Source organism: Topomyia yanbarensis, chromosome 2 (genome assembly GCF_030247195.1).
Source record: "Topomyia yanbarensis strain Yona2022 chromosome 2, ASM3024719v1, whole genome shotgun sequence".
NCBI classification, from domain to species: domain Eukaryota; kingdom Metazoa; phylum Arthropoda; class Insecta; order Diptera; family Culicidae; genus Topomyia; species Topomyia yanbarensis.
In genome coordinates, this window is record NC_080671.1 from 204,706,787 (window position 1) to 204,727,813 (window position 21,027).

Consider the following 21,027-nt stretch of genomic DNA (forward strand, 5'->3'; position numbering starts at 1 on the left):
AGATGTACGTTTCCCAGATATATTCACTATTTGATGTACAACTGAGAAAATTTTCGTAAGGCTTTAGAGCTGACTCGTATTAGAAGTCAAAGCAGGCACAGTGTCAATCAGAAAAAAATGATTAAATTTTTACGTTTCTCACGTAGTTCCCGCTCTTGAAAAATGCTCCATTTCCAATGTCACGTACGTACGTCGTGTACGTACACAACCCTTTAATTTTTTCATAAATTTACAAGCTTGATTTCAAATGGAAGATATGACACTCCCAATGACTGCTACTGAATTTCATTCAGATCTAACTTTTGGTTCTGGAGTTATAGGTTTATAGGAAAAAATTTTGCTCTAAAACTAAATGAAGAAATCGCTAAAAACAACATGGCTGTACAAATGAGCAGTAGTAGAATCAACAACAACCCCAGTAAGAATTGAGGTTTTTTGGTGGTTTTATAGTCACTTATAAAACTTAGACTGCTCTTGTAGCATACTATAAAACTTCAATTGTCACTTGGGAAATAATTGTTTTCATATATTTTCTATACTATGTAAATCAAATAATGTGATTCTTGTAATACTATTTATCGACTTATAATGTTTGGTTATCAGTTAAGTTACTAATACATTTTGCCCCATTATAGGAACCGTAGATGGAAACTCGAAATACTGAAATAAATCATATCTGTGATGTGAATCTTTATCATTTTCATGAAATGGAAATCGATAGATGAAGAGCTGGTCCCGGAATGATCTTGAAACTTCTCTAATTTGTCATGTGCATTGTTATATATGCACAAAAGTTCAAAATTGAAATCAATTATTGTTTGAACCAGTTGAAAGCGTACTATTGCCATATCCATCCACTTCAAAATGAGTAGATCGAGATATTATCTGCAGAAATTCTATTGGAGAAAATTAATCTTTTGTAAAAACGAGAAAAAAACGTAGTCAAAAATAAATTCCCAGTAAAGGGCAATCCCGGGAAAAGCGAAAATCCGATTCCCGGGAAATAAAATTCCCGGGTTGGAAGCTCTACCTACAGCCTATACTAGGTCACTCAAAAAGTACAAAATTAATACAGTACCGCGTTATTTATGTTACATGTCCGTCGGAAATGGATTACAGTAATGTTTCGATTATATCAAGGTCGTCTGAATTTTTGCGTGATATATTTGAAGCGCGATATATTCAATACAAAACAAAAAATTACATTCAAGCAATAAAAATTGGACTAAACCGTTTTGCGCGTTAAGGGCACAAGACCTAATTTTAATTAAGTTTTGTTTTTTTTGTGTTTCGAATTCATCTCGTCAGTAACTAGCACCATCTGGGTGTCTAGTTAGACGATGTATCTAAACTAGTACCCAAATTAGCACTAGTTAGACACAAAAAATTCCAAACAGTTCACACGACATATGTGAACGCCTAAAGCCACATGTCCCGAATGATGTCCCGGGAAGCAAATGTAGCTCTGGTTTGCTGACGAGAAAGCGAAGACGAACTCTTGTCTTTTGGTTCAAGAAACCAAACGCCTGGTATTATGCAATAAAAATTGGACTAAACCGTTTTGCGCGTTAAGGGCACAATACCTAATTTTAATTAAGTTTTGTTTTTTTTTTGTGTTTCGAATTCATCTCGTCAGTAACTAGCACCATCTGGGTGTCTAGTTAGACGATGTATCTAAACTAGTACCCAAATTAGCACTAGTTAGACACAAAAAAATCCAAACAGTTCACACGACATATGTGAACGCCTAAAGCCACATGTCCCGAATGATGTCCCGGGAAGCAAATGTAGCTCTGGTTTGCTGACGAGAAAGCGAAGACGAACTCTTGTCTTTTGGTTCAAGAAACCAAACGCCTGGTATTATGCAATAAAAATTGGACTAAACCGTTTTGCGCGTTAAGGGCACAAGACCTAATTTTAATTAAGTTTTGTTTTTTTTTGTGTTTCGAATTCATCTCGTCAGTAACTAGCACCATCTGGGTGTCTAGTTAGACGATGTATCTAAACTAGTACCCAAATTAGCACTAGTTAGACACAAAAAATTCCAAACAGTTCACACGACATATGTGAACGCCTAAAGCCACATGTCCCGAATGATGTCCCGGGAAGCAAATGTGCCCTTAACGCGCAAAACGGTTTAGTCCAATTTTTATTGCATAATACCAGGCGTTTGGTTTCTTGAACCAAAAGACAAGAGTTCGTCTTCGCTTTCTCGTCAGCAAACCAGAGCTACATTTGCTTCCCGGGACATCATTCGGGACATGTGGCTTTAGGCGTTCACATATGTCGTGTGAACTGTTTGGAATTTTTTGTGTCTAACTAGTGCTAATTTGGGTACTAGTTTAGATACATCGTCTAACTAGACACCCAGATGGTGCTAGTTACTGACGAGATGAATTCGAAACACAAAAAAAAAACAAAACTTAATTAAAATTAGGTCTTGTGCCCTTAACGCGCAAAACGGTTTAGTCCAATTTTTATTGCATAATACCAGGCGTTTGGTTTCTTGAACCAAAAGACAAGAGTTCGTCTTCGCTTTCTCGTCAGCAAACCAGAGCTACATTTGCTTCCCGGGACATCATTCGGGACATGTGGCTTTAGGCGTTCACATATGTCGTGTGAACTGTTTGGAATTTTTTGTGTCTAACTAGTGCTAATTTGGGTACTAGTTTAGATACATCGTCTAACTAGACACCCAGATGGTGCTAGTTACTGACGAGATGAATTCGAAACACAAAAAAAAAAAAAAAAAAAACAAAACTTAATTACATTCAAGCATTAACCCATGTATTTCGATAAACAAAAAGTAATAAGTTAAAGTTAGTTATTTTTGTCATATTTCTATTATCACACTACCCATTTGAAGCCGTTGGTTAGAGCAGCGTCTGCCATCTTTGTTTAACGCACTGGCCACTTTTTTGTCCCTTCGACTGGCATGCAGATAGGAAGGCGAATCAAAGTACAATTCAGGTAACGGTTGATAGAAAGAACGTTTTTAAAATGTTTTTTGGTTGCCTTCTCTGCTTCTGTGCGCGTGGGACCAAGATTCACACTAAAGAGCCTCTTTCTTTCTACTCTTTGAGGTATGCAGCCATGGAGTAAAATGCACATCAGGGAGCAACACACATCGGAGTGAAGAGGTTTATTGTGAAAGAGAAGAGCGGTGGTTCTCATTAAAAGTGCAAAGAGCGTTTTTTATTCTTCTCATTATTTGCTCTGAGGTGCATTGCATCCCTGTTCAGTTCTCGTTATTACAACATCCATAGAAATAGTCCCATCTCCAATTGTTGATGTACTTTATTCACATCAATTCAAGAGAAATGCATATTTCCGCATACCTGCCATATCTTGCGTATTTCGTTTTTCTCGGTATTTTGTCAGGTTTTCCTGCGGATAACTAACAAGCGAATAAAAAAGATGGGTGGCGACATAACCGGAGAGATGTAGAATACATAAGGAACACGTTCTTCAAATATGTTGACACTCATTGGAATTTTCGGACAAAAGGTGATTTGAGCGAGGAATTTTCAAATTATTCTTTACAAAAATGATGGTGGTCCTGAAAAGGAAAGTTTTTGTTGGCGTTGTTGAGGAAGTCGCATAGTACTGGCCAATGGCAGAACAGATAATAATTGATTCCTGAAAATCAATTTTTCTTTATTCATGTAAATTATACATACTTACAAATCTAATAGAAGATTCCTGGTCATATTTCTGAATCATTAGTGCGAACATTGTGTAATTTGGTTAAGTACAATGAAAGTTACAAACTTTCCAAACTCGACCTTCTGTTCCTTCCGAAATATTGAAATGGGGTGTCTATATTAAACCGTTAGTCGTGGTCACAATAAAAAAGATGGGTGGGCAATGTCTGTGACATAACCGGAGCGTCGTGATTTCAATTCGAGACGTTAATTTAAATCTAATAATATTCAACAGAATCACGTTTGAATGGGAAATTTTCAAATAATTCTCTATGGTAATAATGGTGGTTCTGAAAAGAACCTTTGGTATCGGCGTTGGTGTTGATGGTGATGCGCTGGATCGTTGGATATATTTGGCATAATAGTTACGTGCCTGGCGAACTGTTTTGTAGCCTCGAACAAAACGACAAGACTGGCTTCTTCGGGTACCATTACGGCTGAACTTTATAAGCTTAGCTCGACTTTGAAATCCTGCACAATCTCACGAATCAGACACTGGTAGGGCCATTTTGTTTGCTACTAGCACGGAGCTGCACAAAAAAATCATTTAATGCAGTTAGTTCACGGAGGCTGCCAAAAAGCTCGAATAGAAGCATGCGACTTCAACATTTCTCTTAAACACATGCAATTGAAGCAACACTGATCAGTAGAGGGATGGTGAGGGAACACGCACATTCGTTTTGGTAATTCTGATAATAACAGTAGAAAGGAATGGAAAAGCAGTGCACGAAACGAGCGAGAGGATAATTTGAATTTTTGTTCCGTGTGCAAGCTACTTCTTTCCACACAACGTATTATGTTGCTTGTTGAAAATTTGTTACACATCTTAAAATGAAAGTTTCAGTTTAACTCTCACTAGAACACAATTGATTGGTCCTGAAAAGAACCGTTGCTTTTATTGTAATTTACGCCCACTCCCAGCGGACACTGTGAGCCAGTTTGATTTCTTTTGCGAGAAAGTTACGTACTTGGCGCTCTATTTTGTATCCTCAAAGAAACCGACCAAGTAGGCATCACTGGCTTCATTACGCCTGAGTTTTGTAAGCGTAGCTCGACTTTGAAGTAATACACAACCTTACGAACCAGACGCTGGAATGTTATCCAGCGGATTAGTTGCTCCGTTGCCCTTTAGTTGGGGCGAAATACTGGCATGGCGACAGTTCCTGATCGGTAGTTAGTTGCGATGGGCTACCAGTAGCTGGGGCACTTTTGCGGACCGTCATCATTGCCAACTGCTTTCCTCCGGTGGACTGGCTGCTTGCTAGTGCTTGAACGAATACGAATGATGAGAAAAACTGACCGACCAATATTCATATATGAAAACACGAGAAAGCACTACTATCGCTCTCTCGCTCGTTTTCGTGCCATTCCTGTGCCTTTCCTTTCCGTTCGGCTACCAATACTAGCATAACCAAAACGAATATTCTGTCTTTCCATCGCCTTCAATCTAGTTACCAGTGCTAGCAAACCTGCATGTTCAGTTTTTCAATAACAACAATATTTTCAAAGAATGTTGCAGATTTGAAAAGAAGGAAGGAAAAGATTTTCACAAATTTAAATTCTTTTGTCTTATTTGTTAGCGCTGTTACTGGCCATGGGATGGTGGGAGAATACGCACATTCGTTTTCGTTATGATGGTATTAGCAGCAGAAAGGAATGGAAAAGTGCACGAAAACGAGCGAGAGAGGATAATTTAAATTCTCTTTCTTTCTTTCCACACATCGTATTTCTTATATAGCTTTCTGAAAATTATTTGTTATACACCATAAAATGTAAATTTCAGTTTAACTCTTATTAGAACACAATTAATTGGTCCTGTAAAGATCCGTTTATTGTTTTATTGCGGGAGTATAATTCAGACGCACTCCCCGCGGACACGGTGAGCCAATTTAATGTATTTGGCCTGAAAGTTATGCGCTTGGCGCACTATTTTGCATTCTCGAACAAACCGACCAAGTAGGCATCGTTGGCTTCTCAGGGCATCATTACGACTGAGCTTTGTAAGCGTAGCTCGACTTTGCAGTCCTGCACAATCTCACGACCCAGACGCTGGAACGATAGCCTACAGATTAGTTGCTCTGTTGCCCTTTAATTGGGGCGAAATTCTTGCAGGGTGACAGTTAGTGATCGGGTTGCGATGAGTCACCAGTAGCTGGGGCACTTTTTCCGACCGTCGTCATCGCCAACTGCTTTCCTTCGGTGGACTGGCTGCTTGCTAGTGCTTGAACGAATACGAATGATGAGAAAAACCGACCGACAGATATTTATATAATCGCGCCAATATGCACTACAATCGCTTTCTCGTTCGTTCTCGTGCCGTGCATGAGCCTTTCCTTTCCGTCCGGCTTCTAATGGCCTAACCAAAGGAATATGCCGTCTTTCCCCCACCAACTGCTCTCGTCAAGCAACCCAATGCGAATAATCATAGGAACAAACATGTAGTGGACCTATATATAAACTTTTCATTATTTTATTGTTCGGTTGGTCCACCATTGTGACGACTCTGTGCGGGATGGGCTGAAAATTTTCACTTTTCCGGGTCGTTTTCGAAAAAATTTTCAAAGCACATTTTTTTGTTATTAGTGCATGTTATACATACTTCAAATTTTAATACAGCATAGAGGAACATATTTGCAACAAATTGGCCTAAAAATCAAATCATTCTGTTAAGTATGATAAAAGTTATTAACGTTCAAAATCTGACGCGGCGCCGCAGCCGATATTTTGAAACGGGACCCCTATATTGAAAGCTTAATTGTATTCTACATTAAAAGAACTAAGAAGTCGACTTTTTACCCGCTACACCAGACCAGGCGCCCCCTTATGGTCACAGTAAAGTAAAGTAAGTTACGAAGAGTTTAAAACAAAAATTGGAATCGGCCAAATGGTATTTCGGCAATCCTATTCGTTGCAATAACGTTTTTGGTAAAACACGATTTCTAGATTATTGACGTTTAAAGTTCCGCGCCACGCCCTTCGCCCCCATGAAGGAACACGATGAACAGCGCTATAACATTGCTTCTACTAATTAGACCTCTATAAAACTTGGAGATACTTTCTTAAGAATCTATACTTTGAGATAAAATAATTAAATAGTTCGACTTTTAGACCGACCTCATCGTATATAAACCCTTAACGAAAAAGTCCGAAACCTACTAATAGGTTCATTCCCCTTCATGTAAATAAGTAAATCAATTGTAAAAAAAATCCTAGGACTTTTAACACAATATGTGGCTTATTTGGATCAAAACGTAGTTGCCTTATCTGTTTTTCAAAAAGCGTTATATAATCGAGGGTGATATAAACGAGTATTGATATAAACGCATAGTGATATAATCGAAACATTACTGTATTTAGCCATGTTTTAATGTGTTCTTCTTCATTACAGAAATTGATGCTGAAACAGCAACAAAATCGGATGGTCCAAAAGTTCTAAAGGATAACACAACAATCATCTCCACGTTTCGTGTCCGCGCGGATGAGTGCGACCGACTGTGGGTAATGGACACCGGTCTGGCTGATATTCTAGGGAACCCAGTTCAACACGCAGCACCATCGTTAGCCTTATTCGATCTCTACACAGACAAACTAATTCGAAGGCATTACTTTCCTGACTCATTGTTGAAAGAAGATTCTTTTTTCGCTAATGTGGTAAGTCAATAATTATCATCTTTAGTCCTGGAACATAACACTCATTTTCTTTTTACCTTAAAACGTTGCACTGGAGTAGAAACGTACCACACGTGTTTGATCGCAATTTTTGCCGGTAAAAATGCAAACGAAAGAAATGTATAATATTTCATTTTCTTCTTTTTTTAGAGGGGTAAAGGTTTCAGCAAGAAAAAATCACTTTTATTGCGATTTTTTAGGACTTTGCGTAAAGCGAATTGACCAAAACTTTTGTGTGTTATAATTTATCATTTCAATAACATTCTGTAATTTTTTCATGCAAAAATATTTATAAGCGACTCGGTGATGAAGCTTTTTGTAGAACGGAAACAACACGATTTGCGGTGTTACCTGCCATTCAAAAACTGCTGAACCGATTTATTTCAAATTTTGCATACACATTCTAAGTGAAAAATACCTAACCCCTACGTTGAGTTTTCAAGATAATTGTTAAATTAAGGGTGCTTTTTACTCATTTGAAATGAAAAACGCTATCTTTCACGAAAAATTCCGCCATTTTATGAGTAAAATGCATTCTTAATTGAAAAATTATCTCGAAAACTCAACGTAGGGGTTAGGTATTTTTCACATAGAATGTGTATGCAAAATTAGAAATAAATCGGTTAAGTAGTTTTCGAATGGCAGATAACACCGCAAATCGTATTTTTTTCCAGAGACGGTCTACAAAAAGCTTTAGCACCGAGTCGCATGTGGATATTTCTGCAATAAAAAAAGTACAGAATGTTATTGAAATGATAAACTATAAAAAATTTTGGTGAATTCGCTTTACTAAAAAAATTGCAAAATAAGTGATTTTTTTGCTAGCTGAAACCCTTACCCCCTCCCCGCCAACCTTAATTGCAGAACAGCTGCGCAGGTGAAAGAACGGAATTTGATGAATCAATGATACATAAGCTTGAACAAAAACTGTCGGTTCCGACAGCATAAGTCATTAAAGTAACTTTACGCTTGTCCGGACATGCCGAAGACTCAGGTGAATCGCATTTAATTCCAAAAGACTCCTGCGTTACAGAATCAGAATCAGGAATCAGAATATATTGGCTTAAATGGCACGTTCCCCGTATGTAGTTGGGGATTTGTGCCTTGCCGTGTGATTTCATCATTTCCTGAGCGGAAGGAAAGGACAAGGAGGTGTGGGGACGTAGAATTGGAAGGGTGGGAAAAATAACAGCACAAAACAAAAATAAACAACTGGTAAGTTAAACTCACAAGTAGTTCAACTTGCCTGCGAATAAGCCTAAAGCTCTTTACCACATTGGATAAGAAACTTTAGTATGTCTCTGAGTTTCAGTCGTCCAAACATGGTTTCGTCTATATAAGGACGGCTGAAGGCTCGAAATCGCAATTGCGCTACCGCTGGACAGTTTCATATCAGATGATATGAGGTTCCGTAGTCGGATTCACAAAGATCACATGAAAAAGACTCAGCGCGCTGAATAGTTGCCATGTGATAATTGAGTTTGCAGTGCCCGGTTAAAGCCCTGGTCAGCATGCCGCAGTGGAGCTTCAAAAAATGTAGGAGATTTTTCGAAACCACTGGGCATGGTTGTTCTAGAAACGCCTTCGTTTGGCGACACGTTTGTAGATTTCTCCAATAATTGCGGTGCTCGGACGAAGCCCAGGACCGTATTTTTTCTTATCCAACTTGTCGAAATTGGCAGTGCGGGTTCAGGACCAACGAAGTCAATCGCTGAACCTGCCCTGGCCAATTCGTCAGCCCATTCATTTCCAGTAATACCGCAATGTCCGGGCACCCAGACAAGGTAGATAGTGTTGACAATGCTTAGCTCTTCGATTTGGGTTCGGCACGCGATCGCTAGCTTGGACCGGGATTTGTCTGAGCTAAAGGCCTTGATTGCAGCCTAACTATCGGAGCAGAAGTTTATAACTCTGCCGGACAAACTCAGTTGTAGGGCCGATTGCACCCCGCACATAATCGCAAAGATTTCTGCTTGGAATACAGTACAGTATCTACCTAGTGAGTGAGATTGTTCCAATCTCATTTCACGACAGACACCAGCACCAGCACGTCCCTCCATCAGAGAACCGTCAGTGTAACAGACCACTTGCGTTTGTTGTTGTCTTTCCATATAGCCAGACAACCACTCCTCTCGAGAGGGAATCTTCACATGGAATGTCCTGTAAGGAAAACTACAAGTGAGTGTAATATCGCTGGGAGCAAGAATATCTTCACCCCATGTAACTGTTTGTGACCACAATCGTGTATGACTGGTAGCAAGATCAACATGATTACTGTTCCAAAGCCCAGTAACCTGCAGTCTGTATGCACATGATAGTGCTTCTTGTTTGAGGTGTATGTGTAATGGTTTGATATTTAGAAGTGCCTCAAGAGCAGTAGTCGGAGTCGTGGTGAAAGCACCAGTCAACGCCATGAGCGTCATTCTTTGCAGATGGTTTAGCTTTGACTGGACTGTCACCACCTCTCTCCTCTGCCACCACACAAGGCATCCGTATGACAGTATTGGACGTACAATTGTCGTGAAAATACAATAGATGTATTTAGGTTTGAGACCCCAGGTCTTTCCAAAAGATCGTCTGCACTGCCCGAAGGCCATGCACGCTTTCTTGACTCTGAACTAAATGTGAGCAGACCAATTCAGTTTGGAATCCAATATGACTCAAACGTATTGGACTTGATCTGCACACAGTAGCTTAAAATCAAAGAACTGCAAGGGACGAACCCATGTTGTTATTCGCTTTTTCGTGAAAAGAACAATTGAAGTTTTGCTTGGGTTAACTGATAGTTTAACTTGTCGACACCACTGTTCGACAGCTCTTAATGCCTGTTGCATTAAGTCAAAGATTGTTCCGATGCAAAATCCAGTAATTATTATTTGGTAATCGTCACAAAACCAGTAGGTTGGAAATCCAAGCCCATTGAGTTTCTTCAACAAGCTTTCTCAAAGTTGTAAACAACATCGTGAAGCAGAGTGATCGTGGATTTTCCACACTGATATGCATGTTGCATTTTGTGCAGTGGATATTGAACTAAACTTAAGCTCATAGGCCTAAAACTCTTAGCTTCTTCATAGCTTGAGCGCCCCCCCCCCCCTTTGGGAATAAATCTAACAGTTATTTCTCGCCATGCTTTCGGGATATACCTGGTAGCAAGACTGGAAAGCAAAATTTTTTCAAGGCATGTTTAAGAATATCAAATCCCTTTTGCAGTAGCACGGGAAGTATTCCATCTTTTCCGGGTGATTTGTATGGAGCAAAGCTGTCAACTGCCCACTTGACCGATTCAGTGGAAACCAATGTGCGTGCTAACGCCCACGAGTCCTAATTACCAGAATGTGATCTGTGAACATTGTTCAACTCTGGATTGATACAACCTGGAAAGTGTGTGTCGAAGAGACAATTAAGAACATCTTTTTCATCCGTCACATAAACACCGTCTCTGGTTTTTAAAGAGTTCATCTGAAAATCATTCGATTTGGAGAGAATTTTATTTAACCTGCTAGCCTCGTTCAGACTAGAGACATTAGTGCATAGGTTTTGCTAGCCAGCCCGTTCTGCAGATCTAAGACATTTCTTGTATGCACTACGAGCTGACCTGAAAGCCCTGGAGTCATCACGCTGACGCCGGTTCCAACCTCTTCTCATAACTTTCTTCATTCTTTCAAGCTCAGCCCTCCACCAAGGGGTTCCCCTAGTCGATTTAACAGTACGAAGTGGATAAGCTTCTTCGTAGGATGCTAATATGAATGAGTTTGTCGTATCCACGACGTCATCTAAGTTGTCTAGTTGACTAATTGTTGGAAAATATCCATGAAATTTAGTCACCAAGTTTTCCAAAAAGAGGTCCCAGTTTGTAGATTTAGGATTACGATATGTTACCACATTGACATCAAAATGATCGAAAAATATATATATTTATGATCGAATCGAGACGGTTCAGTTTCATGTGGAACCTGCCAATTTCCCAGCTCATGCAAAATACTATCAGAGCAAAGTGTTATGTCTAACCAGTGGTGCAAATTTTCATTTTCAAATGCCAACTTTCAGCTCAATCAAACCCAACCACGATTTAAATTCAAAGCCTCACTTAATCATTCACTTTCAAGTTGGCGGGATTTTCATAACTGAACCGTACGTCTTCATTTCAAATTGATGCTTTTTCATTCACCAACCAAAACTGTCATCTGCTCTGTAGAGGCCAGTTTAGGTTATATGTCGACATGTTTTGCGTTTTCAAGCTTACATGGACAGTAAGAACTATGTTCAGAGTAGTTTTGCTTGAAATACCTAGTCAATACCCCAGTAAAGAGATATTCACAGGGTCAATGAAATTGAAAATGAATGGAAAATGATTGAGCAGGTCGGCTGTTTGAATGAATAATGGAAACGAACAAGTGCGAATTGAACATAGTAGGGCATGATTTGAGATTTTTCTCCCTTCAAGTTCAAAACAAACTGTTGAAAATTTGCAGCTCTGTGTCTAACACCTCCTCCCTCCCAGACCTCGCAAAAGTTGGTCGGTTTCCCACATTCAGAATATGGAGACTTGTACTACTTATGTACTCCGTCAGTTCAGAGCCTCTCAGATTGATGTCTGAGCTGCCCCAAATGATGTGATGAGCATTCGCATCACTGCCGATAATGAGCGGAAGCCCATTTCTGCTACAATATGATACAACGCTTTTGAAATCATCAGAAGGAGATGACTCGTTATGCGGTAGATCTTCTGAACTAAATATATATATATATATATATATATATATATATATATATATATATATATATATATATATATATATATATATATATATATATATATATATATATATATATATATATATATATATATATATATATATATATATATATATATATATATATATATATATATATATATATATATATATATATATATATATATATATATATATTGTCTGCATTTCCGACAGTCAGTGTAACTGTGACAACACAGATATCGCGAGTTGTGAGCTCCAATATGAGACACGCGTCAATAGCCTTATTTGCAAGAATGCAAGCACGAGGCATTTCACGTGGGTCAGTCATGCCTGTCTTGTTGTAAGTAATGAAGGCACCGGACATGACGAAGACTCAGGTGAATCGCATTTAATTCCAAAAGATCTTCACTCCTGCGTTGCAGAAGACAAAGAGTTAAGTAGCCGGGAAACTCTAAGCTTGCTCATCAACTTGCAACTTTCTTACTTCAAATCCTTGCTCTTCCTTGAGTACTACAGCGCTTAATATTTGAAAAATATTTCACCTTCCAGTTCCTTGCTAATTCAATTCGTTACAATATAAAAAAGGAAAAATATTGACTCACTCTAAGTGGTTAATAAAAAAGGAGAAAAAACAAAAACAAGCAAAAAATCGCGGTTTTAACTTTTTCACAAAAACTATTAATACTTCACGAATTTTCAACCGAATTGAAAAAAAATAGCATGATTCTTAGAGGTGAATGAATGGTCTAGAAACGGTAGGAAATTAAATTTTGATATATTTGAAAAAGCGCAATTCAATATTAATCTTCAAAATCTTCTATTATCTTCAAAAGGGCTAATGAGATTTTTGTAAACAAACTTCTTTCGCTCATTACTCTGCTGCCGAGCTGAATTTCTTGAAAAATACACTTGAATCAACATATTTACCCTTGGTAGAATCGATTTAAAATGTTTTCTGTGTTGAAATTATAACAAAATAAGAGAAATCAGCAAAGCAAAAGTTTGTTTACAAATCTTATTAGCCCTATTCAAAAGTTGATATGGAATTGTTTAGAAGAGTGAAAGTTTAAAAATCTGATTTTGAAAAATACCACGAAATGAAACGGAAATTGAAATGAAAAATTATTTCTGACCAGTAATACATTGATAACACTCAGCGCTACTGTTACAGCAGTTACTGTACGCAAAGAACGCAATTTTTTTCTACTCGAAAACTAAATTAAATTAGTTGAATAAAGGATTAACAAAGATTCTTGTTGTCATTCTTGTTATCTTTTACTTCTTGGTGTTTTTTAAAGTACTCCAGATAGTCAAAGATGCCGAAAACTGTTTAAAGTTTTTGATTGATTTTTTAAGTTACAACACCGACTCGTGACGGTTTGATTCTCCTACGTAAACAATGTAGTTTCAGCAAAAGCAAATAACATGAATTTAGTGATCTGAAAACAATAAAATTATCGGGATACGTTACGAAAACAGGAGCTTGAACAAAAATCATAGCTTTTATAATTATGTTCAATTTCCCTTCAGTAACTCCCGCATAACGCTTTCATCAGTGGAAATATTTTTGTTTTGTTTTGTGGCCTTCAGTCATGGTTTCCGCCAAGTTATTTCTAATTCGATTGTCAGTACGCGAACTTTATGAACATTATTCATAAAACCAAAGGTTGACTCATGAGTTTTTCATACATATAGCACAGAGAACAGACGTCCATCTTCAGCATTCAACTTGTGTAAAAATCTCTAACGGTTTCGAAGGTGGTTGGGATATCCAAACCAGGTGCGCTACTGTCGTCATGTTTTTTTGTGACTGAGTTCGACTGAATTGAAAGCGGTTATTCCTCTACCCAGTCAAACTAGTCCGGAACCGGCTCGGACTTCCAGTATGAATTCCAGCTCAAATGCATGAACCGATAGTCGGAATCGGTTGTTTTCTTTGAGCAAGATTCCATACTGAATCCATTCAGGATTTCGAACCGGGTCCGGAATGGATTTGACGGATAGTTGGGATAAGTTGGTTTGGCGGCGCTAGTGTTTATCCTATATTAATTCAAATGTTTACACACGTTTTTGAAATATTTTTGTTCGATCATTGATGTCTGTTCTCTGTGGATATAGGAACATAACAAAACACAACAAAATCAACAAACAAAATCAAAATATTCAAAATTTGGAATTTTATTCCTGAATCCTCGTGAACTAATTCATGATTCCTAATATATTAGTCTCGATCCAATATCCGTGTATTATTCATGTATTCGTGAACTGGTTCATGATTCCTAATATATTAGTTACGATACAAAATCCGTACTCGTGAAATAGTTCACGAAATCATCAAATATTATCCATGTATTCGTGAACTGGGTCATAATACCTAGTATAATAGTCACAACTTACCATTCGTTTTCGTGAAATAGTTCACGAAATCATAAAATATTCTTGCATTCGTGAACTGGTCCATGATTCCTAATATATTAGTTACGATTTAATATCTGTGCTCGTGAAATAGTTCACGAAATCATGAAATATTCATGTATTTCGTGAAAAAGTTTATGAAATCATAAAATATAATTTCATGTATTCGTGAACCGGTTCATGATTCCTAGTACATGATTTACGATCTATCTTGTGATATTTAGAAGATATCTCTAATCATTTACAATTTCATACAACATGGTAATGAAATGTTTACGCGAATAGCAGCTGGGTATTTCCTGAAAAAGTGCATGAAACAAAAATGATTTCACGAATAATACTTCAAATTTTGTGAAAGAACAAAATTTGAAGTATTATTCGTGAAATCATTTTTGTTTCATGCACTTTTTCAGGAAATACCCAGCTGCTAGCGATCAGTAATAGGTACGAGCATCTAACAAAAATCTATTAGGACCTCGAACATCGTTATTCATTTGATAAGGTTCATTGTGATGTCCAGGCAGAAAACGAAAACTGCACTGAGAGCCCCAAATAGTGTGCGTGATATAGTTCACAGAACAAGATACCGCGAATGTGTCTTATTTTAATGAGCCAGTTCATATTGTAACGTTTTTCCGAGTAAAAAACCGCTAGTAGGCAAAAAATAAAAGATCACGATAAGGCGAAGAGAATTTACGAATACCATGATAAAACTGCTGATATCATGAACATTAGTTACATTACTCTTTGAATGTAAGCTCTAAAATAAAATATCATGACAACATGAACAGAAATTACGAAAATCGTGACTAAGATCCTGAAATCATGAACACAAATCACACAACTAGTGACAAAAATATCTAAAATTGTGACAAATACCTTACTCATGACTAAAATATCACGATAACGTGAATAGAAATTACGAACTTCGCGACTACGATTTTGAAAACATGAACTTTAATCTCGCTACCGTCATGAGAATTCACAAGAATCGCAAATAAGCTCTTGAAATCATGCACAACGTTTGACTGTCGACTCTGTATTCCCAGTTTTTGTTTTTAGAAAACACAAATAGTTTCATGAATACGGGGTTTATTATTCATAATTTCAGGAAATTGGCCCCGGTTTTCATAAATCGTTCAGTTCACGAAATCGTGATCTTTTGTTCATGAATTTATGAACGGATTTTTTTCCGTGTAGGAGTATTTGACTGAAAACTGGCCGATATTTAAAATTCCAAAAATCATTATCAGAAGCATTCTACTACATCATTAAATTATCTAGTAATTTCTGCATTAGGTGGCAACCTTGTTGCGTATATTTATTAAAGTTTGACAACACTACTTGTTTGGGATCTGGCTCTTACCCCTTTCTTTCTTCATTGTTGGGTGGACTGTATTCGGTTCCGGGTGATTGTTTGGTGGACGGTGCTTGGCGGACTTATACGGCAATTGTTGGTCGGCGGTTCAGGGCTCCGATTCCATACATAAACACATTTATTCAATAAAAACACTACATTTTAAACATTTATTAAACTGAATTACATTCATTGAAAAACACAACACAACACTTTAAAAATATGCCACAATAATTTTCATGGCGACTGACCAGCCTTTTACGGGTGCAATAATTGATAGCCGGCGTTCTCCTCTCCGCTACTGCTGCATGATACCGGCATTCTGCATGCGTAGTTCAAACTTCTACAAAAATGTTTCTTTTGGAAATCCACATCTAAACAAGATTCAGGTTTTGTTATTGCTTGTGGCACTAAAAACTGGATTCTTCTTGTAAATTCTCGTTGACTGGTTAATACGACTGGCCTGTCACCTGTATCATTTGAATCGCTTGAAATACATGTGACAGCTCGCAGTTCTAAGTTTGATCACTCGCATTTTAAAAGTGTGGAGTCCAGATTAGTGGGAAGTGCACAAAATCTGGGAAACAAAATGATGACGTTATTAACCAGCACACCCGGGTGAAGCAGAATGGTTCAATTTTTCAAGTAAAACGAATCGATTTATAGGTGCAAATAGAGAATGGCTGTAAAAAAACTGTTTCGATAGAACCAGGTTAAATCTCACGCTGGATCTGCAACTAAAATTTTTGGAGAAAGGAGTGAATGTAGAGAATAAAACTAATGTTCATGTAAATGAATATAGTGTACAGTTCGGATTGATCAACGCAGTGCAGGTAATCCACGGTGATGTGCCGGGTAAGTGTGAATGCACACAAGTATATGAAAGAATATTGGAGTCCGTGCAAAGTACTGAACTGGCACTAAAACGGATCGGATAGGTGCCAATAGTGCTTTAGAACATGCGACCGAGCGCTGCAGAACGATTTAGGAATATTTGCTATAGGGTAAGATGGGGCAAACCCGGGGTGACATTACGCATCTCGAAACGAAAGGTTTATTGTATGCGAGCTTGTATGAAAAAGTCGATTCGAATTGCTTGCATAATGTGGCCCCGATCTAGCAAATGGTGTTAACTGTAAAATGCTCATTTTACATAGGATCAAGTCGCTACATATATAAAATTTAAAATTAAGCTTCTGCACAACTTTCTATGCATAGTATTGTATTCATTCTTTGTAAAAATTTTGAAATGCAAGCGTTTTACTAAAAAGCTCATTTTTGGTATTTTCAAAAATGGTGGGGTAAAAGCGACCGCCTATGTTTTTGGTTAATTTAGTACAGATATTATTTATATTATATATTATTTAAAGCTGAAAATCGTCAAGCTAATCCCGGGCCGAAGGTTAAATAGCATTTGACTCAGCTCATCATGATCGGAAAACAAATCTGTATTTGTGCATGCGCGTGTATGTGTGTGTCTTTTTATAGTTAAGTTCAAAAAGCTTTAAAAGACTCGCCTGTAGTGTATTGTCACTGTGTGGGACTCACGACTCACGTTCGTGCCTAACTATCAAAAATACTTCTTACCTTTTTTGGGCCCTTCTTCCCCATGGATCTACTTAAATGTATTAATTCGTGGGGATTCGTTGTGCTATCGTCGCATCTCTTTCTTCTGCTCTATCTCGGAACCTCACTGGGTTCATGGAATGGCTCGACCTATGAGCTTTGATTTAACTCTCGACTCTTCTCTTGTTTCTTGTCTCCATCAATTGCGTCGCCGTTTAGCTCTCGTCCCCGTGAGCCGTTTAGGTGCTGATTTCTTGAGCCATTTAGCTCATGTTTCCGTGAGTCACCTAAAACGGTGAACGGGTAAAACAAACTGGGTTTGAAATCATATGTTTATATATTTTATTTGTTGTATATGTATAAGTGTGTATGTTTCACAATATGTATTTATTCGTTATGAAACATCATATGAACGTCCAAGTACGCCGGTGCTTTTCTATCCCTGACAGAACGTTCGTGTTGATTTTCAACTTCGTCACCAGAACTTCTTTTGAATTGGTCACGCCACTGGTGGACCCTTTTGAAGTAGAATACTTCAAACGTTTCAATATGGGGGTCCCGTTTCAAAATATCGGCTGTGGCAGTCGCGTCAGATTTTGAACGTTTATAACTTCCATCATACTTAATAAAATGATTTGAGGTTTAAAGCAATTTTATCGAAAAAATGTTCCGCAATGTAGTATTAAAATTTGGAGAATGTATAACATGCAATAATACCGAAAATACTGGGTTTTAAAAAATCTTTCAAAAACTACCGAAAATGCTAAAAAATTTCAGCTCATCTCGGCCAGATCCGTCAATATGGTGCACCAACCGAACACTTACATGATGAAAAGCTTTAAATATAGGTCCGCTACAGATTTGTTTCTATCAACATTCGTATTTGGTTGCTTGACGCGAACGGATTTCTGTACAATACCGAGAAGCATTTGTGAGCTGTACACGACTGGTGGATGAATCAGTTTGTGTCGATACGTGCTACTAGCAGAAGCCATCATTTTCATTTCTGATGGATGTGAGATAGCATACACACACGAAAAAAAAACCGATTTCAAATCATCTGACTGAAGTTCGTTCCTGATTGGTTCCCGTTCATTTCATGAATCAAGCCGCAAATCTTGATCAGAAAGAATTGTCATTTCAGTCAGTTTGAGCAAGTCCACTTGTCAGATATCCATTGACTGTATGTCAACCCCGGGAGAGAAAGTGATTATTAGGACTCATCTCCGTGGATAAATTTGGGCAGCTCCGTGTTAGACCGCAGGAACAAATAGGAGCAAAAATCTCCCACCCGGAGAATATTTTCTTCAGCAAACAAATTAGCCCTTATCAGTGCTATCATTTCTCTCGAAAGAATTAAATTTGAACATCTTTTCTTAGAAATAGAAGCCCCGCTTCAAAATTTCGGGAAAAAACCGAAGGTCGCGTTTTGAAAGTTTGTAACTTTCATTGTAGGGTTAACGTGCCCTTATTCATCTCATTAGTCACGATGTCACACTATTTCGCTGATAACTCGGCTTACACTGATTGGATTGCGCTTAAATAGGTATCAACATTTTTGCTTTGTTCTGAAGAAGCAGATCAATAAAAAATCTGGCTTGGAAAATGTAAAATACTCGCGTTAGAGCGAAGCGAAAAGTCCAGTACAACGCACCCTTATTCATCTCACCATTTGAGCTAATGCATTGAAAAGAGATAGCAGATACTGCTCTAACTAATGTGTTTAAATAGGTGGGATGAATAGAGGTGCTAAGATGAATTAGGGCGCAGTAACCCTACTTAACCAAAATTCACAATGTTTGATCAAATCAGTCAGAAAAATAATCAGGAATCTTCTATAAGATTTCTAAGTATGTATAACATACATGAATAAAGAACAATTGATTTTCCGAAACCAATTATTATCTGTCCCACCATTAGCCAGTACTTCATTTCATAGTTAGCCACGTCTTTTTTTGCGATGTTAAACCATGCAACGATTATAAGATATAAGGTTTGTTTGAATTTTTCGTCATTCGTTTACATGATCCCGACTCCGGCGGCAGTAGAAGCAGTACAACAGGAGCAGCATCGCCAGGCCAACTACATGTGTGTGACATCGCCAGGCTGGCAGGAAGGATTTTAACCCTCTAGTTCCCAACACCGCCTCTAGGCGGTCTCTTTAAAAATCTAAATAAAACCACTAAAACAGGATTGTATGTTGTCATCCGCACTAGTATTTCTTCCCAACGCTCACACCTTTCATACACAAACATTGTTTGAATAATCGTAGCTTTCTGTTAAAGGCAATTGAAGCTCAAAGTTGAAAATTCGATGAAAACGTGGAAAAAAACTATTTTGTGTTTAGTGGTAATCTTCATTAAACAAATTTTAACTATTTTTGGAAATTTTAATAACTAAAAAAAATATTGTTGAGTAGCCTGTTAGTAGCATTTTACTGTAGATGTGAATTGGTTTAGTGAAATAATTCGGAAATTTAGCTTTTTTGGTAAAGCACTTTGCCCGCCTAAAGGCGGTGTTGGGCACCTGGGCGAAAAAAATTTCAATCTGTTGTGATCATTTATCGTACCGAAACTAGCTTTATGTGCAATTTTAGCTGAAAAGAAACATGTTTTAAAATCTTTGGGTGAATGCTGCTGTTAGAATATGGATGTCCTTATCATTTCATTATATTTAGGGGAGACTAGGGTAAGTTGGCGTCTTTTTTCTCCTATTGCATTAGACATATGGCACTGTTTATAGTCCTACACTTCAAGTACTGTGTAATACATTCTCCCATGTACTTATGTTGCATTATATTCTGTTTCATTCACGTTAAGCGTTATGATTTGGAGCATATTAGAGTGAGAGCCCCTTTTAGTCGTATTATTTGTTTAAACTGATTCTGGAAAGATATTCATTGTTAAATAGATGTTAATTGGTATTATACAAAGTATTTCAATGTACTGTAAAATTCGAGTAACCAAAATTCGTATAATTCGTGTCCAACTAGAATAAAAGTTTCTGAAAACCTTTAAAACTGCTAAAATTGTTTTATTTCAGTGCTTTATCGATGTACAAAAAGTTTCATCCATTCTAACACGTTGGAATATTGAACAATAAAAAAATGTTGCAAATTTTAGCTTATAATAATTTGAAATAGTTGCAAATTAGTTTTACAAAAAAATGTATTTAAAATAAACAAACTCTTAAAACTAAAGTTGGCACATCCCAATCTAAAGGAAAATAAAAACTCGCTTGTAATTAATTACTTTTGCTCAAATCTGAGATTTGTTTGTTTTATAAAAAATAGACACTTTACGAAGCTTCGTAAAAATAAGGTAAAGTAAAATTTCGGTTTTTTGTAGTTTTTGTACCCAAAAACCGAACAATATACTCAAAAAGTATAACAAATCAGTATTTTATAAGTTTAGAGTAAAAATCAGTTCAAATTAAAATGATTCGGTAGATTATTCTGGTTTAATAAGCGATCTAGGAAAAAAGTTTCGAGTGATCAAAGTCACCCCGCTGATCAAAGTCACCCCGGTTTACGGTAACCACAAACAAAATTTGTTCTTTTTTGCTTGCTTGCTTCGAAATT

General features: G+C 37.4%; 1 protein-coding gene across 1 annotated transcript in view; it reads left to right on the plus strand.

The window, feature by feature from the left end:
- Nucleotides 1-21,027, plus strand: part of LOC131682749 (protein yellow) — a 112,645-nt gene that overhangs the window by 80,827 nt on the left and 10,791 nt on the right. The window contains exon 3 of the mRNA XM_058964466.1: nucleotides 7,093-7,355. Coding sequence (XP_058820449.1) covers nucleotides 7,093-7,355 — 263 coding nt within the window. The remainder of the gene's footprint in view (nucleotides 1-7,092; nucleotides 7,356-21,027) is intronic.